General features: G+C 45.3%; 1 protein-coding gene across 1 annotated transcript; it reads left to right on the top strand.

The window, feature by feature from the left end:
- Positions 1-5,350: 5,350 nt before the first annotated feature.
- LOC118360530 (corticoliberin-1-like) lies at positions 5,351-6,873 on the top strand. The gene is made up of 2 exons (XM_035739773.1): positions 5,351-5,465; positions 5,972-6,873. Exon 2 carries the CDS (start codon positions 5,992-5,994, stop codon positions 6,493-6,495), a length of 504 nt encoding a protein of 167 aa, XP_035595666.1. The 5' UTR covers positions 5,351-5,465; positions 5,972-5,991; the 3' UTR covers positions 6,496-6,873.
- Positions 6,874-9,353: the final 2,480 nt, after the last annotated feature.

The following is a 9,353-nucleotide window of genomic DNA, read 5'->3' as shown; positions in this document are numbered from 1 at the left end:
CGCTACAATACAGCTACAACACCACTATAACATCGTCTAACACCGCTACAACACTGCTACACCACCTCTACAACACTGCTACAACACCGCTACAACACTGCTACAACACCGCTACAACACTTCTACACCACCGCTATAACACTGCTACACCACCACTATAACACCGTCTAACACCGCTACAACACCACTATAACACCACTATAACATTGTCTAATACCGCTATAACACCACTATAACACGTCTAACACAGCTACAACACCGCTACAACACCACTATAACACCTTCTAACACCCCTACAACACCGTCTAACACCGCTACAACACCGCTACAACACCACTATAACACCATCTAACACCGCTACAACACCATCTAACACCGCTACAACACCACTATAACATCGTATAACACCGCTACAACACCATCTAACACCGCTACAACACCACTGTAACACTTTCTAACACCGCTACAATACCGCTACAATACCGCTACAACACCGCTATAACACAGTCTAACACCGCTACAATACCACTACAACACCACTATAACAGCCTCTAACACCGCTACAACACCACTATAACACTTTCTAACACCGCTACAACACCACTATAACACTTTCTAACACCGCTACAACACCGCTACAACATCACTATAACACTGCTACAACACCGCTACAACACCACTACAACACCACTACAACACCGTCTAACACTGCTACAACACTGCCACAATACCGCTACAACACCACTATAACACCATCTAACACCGCTACAACACTGCTACAACACCACTACAACACCACTATAACACTTTCTAACACCGTTACAATACCGCTACAACACTGCTATAACACCCCTACAACACCACTACAACACCACTACAACACCACTATAACATTTTCTAACACCGCTACAACACCGCTACAACACCACTATAACACCTCTACAACACCGCTACAACACCACTATAACACCATCTAACACCGCTACAACACCACTATAACACCGTCTAACACCGCTACAACACTGCTACAACACCACTACAACACCGCTACAACACTGCTACAACACCGCTACAACACCGCTACAACACCACTACAACACCACTACAACACCGCTACAACACCACTACAACACCGCTACAACACCGCTACAACACCGCTATAACACCGTCTAACACCGCTACAACACCACTACAACACCGCTACAACACCACTACAACACAGCTACAACACCAGTACAACACAGCTACACCATCGCTATAACACCGTCTAACACTGCTACAACAACGCTACAACACTGCTACACCACCGCTACAACACTGCTACACCACCGCTACAACACCGCTACAACACCACTATAACACCATCTAACACCGCCACAAAACCACTATAACACCATCTAACACTGCTACAACACTGCTACAACACCGCTACAACACCACTACAACACCACTACAACACCGTCTAACACCGCTACAACACCACTATAACACCACTACAACACCGCTACAATACAGCTACAACACCACTATAACATCGTCTAACACCGCTACAACACTGCTACACCACCTCTACAACACTGCTACAACACCGCTACAACACTGCTACAACACCGCTACAACACTTCTACACCACCGCTATAACACTGCTACACCACCACTATAACACCGTCTAACACCGCTACAACACCACTATAACACCACTATAACATTGTCTAATACCGCTACAACACCACTATAACACGTCTAACACAGCTACAACACCGATACAACACCACTATAACACCTTCTAACACCGCTACAACACTGTCTAACACCGCTACAACACCGCTACAACACCACTATAACACCATCTTACACCGCTACAACACCGTCTAACACCGCTACAACACCATCTAACACCGCTACAACATCGCTACAACACTGCTATAACACCGCTACAACACCATCTAACACCGCTACAACACCATCTAACACCGCTACAACACCACTGTAACACGTTCTAACACCGCTACAATACCGCTACAACACTGCTATAACACAGTCTAACACCACTACAACACCACTATAACACCGCTACAATACCACTACAACACCGCTACAACACCACTATAACAGCCTCTAACACCGCTACAACACCACTATAACACTTTCTAACACCGCTACAACACCGCTACAACACCACTATAACACTTTCTAACACCGCTACAACACCTCTACAACACCACTATAACACTGCTACAACACCGCTACAACACCACTACAACACCACTACAACACCGTCTAACACTGCTACAACACTGCTACAATACCGCTACTACACCACTATAACACCGTCTAACACCGCTACAACACTGCTACAACACCACTACAACACCACTATAACACTTTCTAACACCGTTACAATACCGCTACAACACTGCTATAACACCGCTACAACACCACTACAACACCACTACAACACCACTATAACATTTTCTAACACCGCTACAACACCACTACAACACCACTATAACACCTCTACAACACCGCTACAACACCACTATAACACTTTCTAACACCGCTACAACACCGCTACAACACCACTATAACACTGCTACAACACCGCTACAACACCACTACAACACCACTACAACACCGTCTAACACTGCTACAACACTGCTACAATACCGCTACTACACCACTATAACACCGTCTAACACCGCTACAACACTGCTACAACACCACTACAACACCACTATAACACTTTCTAACACCGTTACAATACCGCCACAACACTGCTATAACACCGCTACAACACCACTACAACACCACTACAACACCACTATAACATTTTCTAACACCGCTACAACACCGCTACAACACCACTATAACACCTCTACAACACCACTACAACACCGCTACAACACCGCTATAACACCGTCTAACACCGCTACAACACCGCTACAATACCGCTACAACACCACTACAACACCGCTACAACACCACTACAACACAGCTACAACACTGCTGTAACACCGCTACAACACTGTATTCAGCTCATCATGGTCAAATTTGCAATTATGTTCGGGAACTTGAAATCCTCACTTGTCCCATTTTCTACAGTTATCCTGTCAGACCGTCACCTTAGTCAGAAGATGGATGCTGTTATCAAATGTAATAACGTTAAGCTATTCCGGGAAAGAACCCACTTTTCATGTTATTTCATTGCATTAGTCCCTGGGGTTCTTTGTAAACCACAGATGGGAAATATTGTTTTCTCTGCTTTTCATACCACAGTTGACTAAATGACGTGGCAGAGAAAGACATGGCAAAATGTGGGGGTCTAAGGATGAGACATCAACATTTTAGGGACAATAGCACAAAATGAACATTTTAAACTACAATTTAAAACCATATATGTGTATGTGGAAGCAGAATGGCAGAGAAAGAGAAAGAGAGAGCTAGAGAGAGAGAGAGAGAGAGAGAGAGAGAGAGAGAGAGAGCGTCACTTGAGGTGGTGGCCTGGCGGGGCTGGTGGGGCTGGCGGGGCTGGCAGGGCTGGCAGGGGGAGGTGGTGGCCTGGCGGGGCTGGTGGGGCTGGCGGGGCTGGAGGGGCTGGCAGGGCTGGCGGGGCTGGCGGGGGGAGGTGGTGGCCTGGCGGGGCTGGTGGGGCTGGAGGGGCTGGCGGGGGAGGTGGTGGCCTGGCGGGGCTGGTGGGGCTGGCGGGGCTGGATGGGCTGGCGGGGCTGGAGGGGCTGGAGGGGCTGGAGGGGCTAGCGGGGGAGGTGGTGGCCTGGCGGGGCTGGCGGGGCTGGAGGGGCTGGCGGGGGAGGTGGTGGCCTGGCGGGGCTGGAGGGGCTGGCGGGGAGGTGGTGGCCTGGCGGGGAGGTGGTGGCCTGGCGGGGCTGGTGAGGCTGGCGGGGCTGGAGGGGCTGGCGGGGCTGGCGGGGCTGGAGGGGGGAGAAGACAGGAGTAACACAGCTAGTGACGTACATGTGTGCAGCAGTAATGAATCATTGAGAAACGCTGCTGCTGCTGCTAGTGGTGGTGGTGGTGGTGTTGGTGGTGGTATTGATGGTGGTGGTGGTGGTGGTGCTAGTGGTGGTGGTGGTGGTGGTGGTGGTGGTGGTGGTGGTGCTAGTGGTGGTGGTGGTGGTGGTGGTGCTAGTGGTGGTGGTGGTGGTGGTGCTAGTGGTGGTGATGGTGCTAGTGGTGGTGGTGGTGCTAGTGGTGGTGGTGGTGGTGCTAGTGGTGGTGGTGGTGGTGGTGGTGCTAGTGGTGGTGGTGGTGGTGGTGCTAGTGGTGGTGGTGGTGAACGCCCCTCACTCTGTCACACACTGAGATGTTTGCAGGTTCACCTACAGAATACAACGCAGGCCATCTGGAGTGGTTAGGAGAATGTTAACAAACAGTAATGCATTGCTTAGTTGAGATTGGTTGAGCTCTAGTAAGTTGAACTCCTATAGCATTCTGAACATTCTGTTTAAGACATTTTAAGGGATTACCATATTGCCATGAAATGTTGGGCAGGTGCATTTTGGGCCCATCTGTGCATCTTGAAGTTAATTAGTACAATTATGTTAATTTAGAGTTTACTCTGAGGTCATCTGTTATAAATATTAATCAAGGCTCAGCACTATTTTATTTCCAATTTATAATTCAGGGCACAAAGTCTGGCATTTGATTGTCTGACTGAGATTCATTATGAGAAGTGCCCCACCAAAATTACAATTCTGTCCATTTTCTGAACACCTCTTGTGCATAACATTATTATACAGGCTCTTTCTTGTAGGACAGACCAGTCACTAAGATAAAGATCAACTACCCACTGGGAAAAAACGGGTTAAATCAACGTTGTTTCCACGTAATTTCTACAACGACAAAATAAAATCCACGATGACGTTGAATCAACGCGAAAAAGGAATTGGATTTGCAAAAAGTCCTCAACATCAGGTCATTTCGTATGTTTTTCTTTTAACCTAAATTCAATGACATGGTGAAATGTTTTGTTAATTTCACATTTGACAACTCATCCAAATGTAAATTACAACTAGATGTTGAACTGTGTGTGCCTAGTGGGTATGGTCAAACAATTATATCCACATCCAAGCCTGTCTGTGTTGAAAGCACACACACACACACACACACACACACACACACACACACACACACACACACACACACACACACACACACACACACACACACACACACACACACACACACACACACACACACACACACACACACACACACACACAAACATTATGACTCATCCCATTCAAACTATCCCAGACTTTCACAGATGCATTCCTTCAAGTTACACACATGCGCAGACGCAATCTCTGAGCTCAGAGCGGAACAATTGTCGCGGGTCTTGGCTATATAAATCCAAGTTGCCGTTCTTTCTTTGAAGAACACCTTATACCAATTTCCTGAACAACACTACTGGAAGAAGACCAGGACACACAACGGCTCAACTGAAGGTATGAGACCATTTCTGTTGGCAACAAGTCCATTCATATATCATACTTAATTTTAAACTTTTATTTACATTTGTCTGTCGGCAGGTGACATTACATGTTCCTTTTTCCTCAACATGAAAAGCTGTTCATAGTTGTTTATATTAACTTGATGGATACCGAAAGATCATAAATAATATAGTCTCTCTCTCTGCTAGCTCTCCTTGTGATTTTGTGGACATTTCATCAACCCCTGGATTTATGGACCACTAAATGGATTACTTTGAATTTACATATTCTATTTTATGTATATCTAGCTGTAAATTCCTAGTTCGACAATGCTAGACGACCAGAGATTAAAATTCTAGACAGTGCATTGAAAACTTTTACATAAAAGTCATGCACATTTAATTTATATTATCCAGCAACTCGCCTTTCCATTTTACGCACAAATTACGCATCAACTTATTGTACAGAAATAATCAGAATTGAGAGGAGACGTGAAGTTAATTGGCTCCTTTCTTTTTTAGATTCCTGTTGATCCCCTGACATGAAGCTCAATTTACTTGTCACCACCGTGGTTCTGCTGGTTGCCTTCTTACCGCGCTATGAATGTAGGGCTGTCGAGAGCCCTGACGATGTCCAGCGCTCCACCGCTCCACAGCCCGACGCGCAGCAACAGTCTCTTCCCCTCCTGACGCGACTCGGAGAGGAATACTACATCCGACTGGGCAACGGGAACCGCAACTCTGCCGCGTCTGCACCGAAAGCCATGCACCCCGAGGGCTCCCCAGCGGTCTACAACAGAGCCTTGCAGCTCCAGCTGACGCAGCGCCTTCTACAAGGCAAAGTTGGGGACATCAATAGGTTCATCAGCGGCTTCGCGAACCAGCTCGACGACTCGATGGAGAGGGGGAGGAGGTCCGACGACCCGCCGATATCTCTAGATCTCACGTTCCACATGCTTCGACAGATGATGGAGATGTCCAGAGCGGAACAGTTACAGCAACAAGCCCATAGCAACAGAAAAATGATGGAGATCTTCGGGAAATGAAAACTGCATCAATCCATCCGCCAAAGATTTGTTTTTACGTTTAGCTCAAAACACAATTATCTATACCATAGTGCTGCTTTTCCATCTTTGTTTATAATGATTTATTTTATAGCTTTAACTTCCAACGATGGAGACTAAATTGGCTTGTACATGACTTGTGTAATTCTCAGATTGTAGCCTGTATCATGCAAGATAAACTATGTCCTGTTAATTTATATTAGGCTACTGTTGTTAAAGTGCTCAATCCAAACTGTAGCATATACAAGTTTCTTTCTTTAAGATATGAACATATTTTTTGGTAGACCTTATAGGCTTAGGAGGTTTTATTGTATGTTATGTTATTTAAGTTTGTTAATAAACTTATGAGCAACCAGTCAATTTTTTTTTGTGCAAGAGAATGTCTTATATTTATATTTTTCAATAAAATCTGAAAAGTTATGTTTGCACTTTCCTGTGGATATTTTAAAATTCAACAGTTTATTGCCCATAATAGTTATAACCTTGAAAACATTTGAATCTAAATTTGGTATTGTTTAAATACTGTACACAAACCTTTCACTGATCTGAAGTGTCTAGCAAATTCAAACTGAACAGGATTGTCTGTGTAACCTACAGAAGTCCGTACAACAGAAGAAAGTGTGAGGACAGGGCGTGAGCTTTCTTAGATTCCTGTATATGTCTAATTGTATGAGCATCGAACAGCAGCACCTGTCCTTTTCAAACCAACGACAATAGTTGATATACCATTTGCAATGTGTTGAGAAATAAGTCCAAAAATAAATATTCAAAAAGGAAGATTACTCTTAATAATACAGATCTAACAAAACATGTTAAGAGTTTTTCCAGTTCTTTGAACTGATTTGGGATCAGCTCTCTGCCTGGTGTGTGTTCTCTGATCGTGGACACGGGCCGTGGGGTCAAAATACACAAAGCAATTGATGTGTGTCTGTGAGTCAAGGTCCATTGTCTGCCCTACATAGTAACAGGGGGCTTATTACAGCACAGAGCCTAAGTTGGAAAGGTTGCAGTGAACTATGCTGCAAACGTGATTGGAATGAAGGCGTAAATGATAGATCTGGATCCGGTTTCGATACCTGCTGGTTAAATCATCTCAGAGACCAGGGGAGGTCTGTGGGGAGGGGGAGTAGGGGAGGTCTGTGGGGAGGGAGAGGTCTGTGGGGAGGGGGATTAGGAGAGGTCTGTGGGTGGGGGGGGCAGGGGAGGTCTGTGGGGAGGGGGAGCAGGGGAGGTCTGTGGGGAGGGGGAGCACTATGACTGGCTAGTAGATGGACAGTTGAAACAGGTTAATAAAACTGAAGAGATTACGTGAAATGTACAAAAGGAAAATAGTACATCAGGTGTGCAGTGAAACAAACCTAACACCACTCAAGGTATCTGGAGAAACTGAACTGATTAACCAGACTATCAGGTGTGATATCTGATTAGATGTATCTCTACATGGATCCGTGTGTGTGAGACACGTTAAAGCACACACCTCAAGATCCACCTCTCTCTCTCTCTCTCACACACACACACACACACACACACACACACACACACACACACACACACACACACACACACACACACACACACACACACACACACACACACACACACACACACACACACACACACACACACACACACACACACACACACACACACACACACACACACACACACACTCCCTCCACTCAGATGGAAGGAGGTATATAGATTGCACAACAAGCTCCCTGACATCTTTAGCTGAACCGAGGCAGTGAGACGTGTGAACAGCGAGACAAGGTTTCTACAGGGAGGAAGTAGTGGTGCATTCAGATGTTATACACTAAGGAAGGACACCTGACCTGCAACGTAATATACACTGTGACAATACGCAGGCAAAATAAAAACGTCTTAAAAACATTTTTTTCCTTATTTTTTTCAAAGGAGTAAAAACTGCTTGCTGTCTCTTACAGTAATTGAAGTTATAATTGAAGTTTGAACTTATACTGTATATATTAAACCTATATATTATTCTCCCATGTGAAGTCCTAATGTTACCAAATATAATTTTGCTTTATCTTACCACCTGTGCGTTCCTTCATGGAATACATGAGGACTCCTTGCTGTCCCCAGTCCACCTGGCCGTGCTGCTGCTCCAGTTTCAACTGTTCTGCCTGCGGCTATGGAACCCTGACCTGTTCACCGGACGTGCTACCTGTCCCAGACATGCTGTTTTCAACTCTCTAGAGACAGCAGGAGTGGTAGAGATACTCTTAATAATCGGCTATGAAAAGCCAACTGACATTTACTCCTGAGGTGCAGACTTGCTGCACCCTCGACAACTACTGTGGTTATTATTATTTGACCATGCTGGTCATTTATGAACATTTGAACATCTTGGCCATGTTCTGTTATAATCTCCACCCGGCACAGCCAGAAGAGGACTGGTCACCCCTCATAGCCTGGTTCCTCTCTTGGTTTCTTCCTAGGTTTTGGCCTTTCTAGGGAGTTTTTCCTAGCCACCGTGCTTCTACACCTACATTGCTTGCTGTTTTGCTGTTTGGGGTTTTAGGCTGGGTTTCTGTACAGCACTTTGAGATATCAGCTGATGTACGAAGGGCTATATAAATAAATTTGATTTGATTTGATTCGAATACTTCTTCATTAAAAACAGACATAAAAAGGCAAAAACCATAAAAATCCTCCAAAAGTTCTTGTTTGAGATGTTCAGCCTATGATATTCTCTAATGATGTAGATCAGACGGTGGCATCTTGCCAACTTCATTAAAAAACAGCACTGCTGCAAGTGCTACAATGGCAGTCTGAGGGAACGCTAAAACGAGCCACATCTCCTTTTGAAAAAACAAAAC

This window comes from Oncorhynchus keta, chromosome 28, assembly GCF_023373465.1.
Source record: "Oncorhynchus keta strain PuntledgeMale-10-30-2019 chromosome 28, Oket_V2, whole genome shotgun sequence".
Taxonomy (NCBI): Eukaryota; Metazoa; Chordata; class Actinopteri; order Salmoniformes; family Salmonidae; genus Oncorhynchus; species Oncorhynchus keta.
The sequence above is the reverse complement of the archived record's forward strand: the minus strand, read 5'-3'. Positions and strand labels throughout refer to the sequence as shown.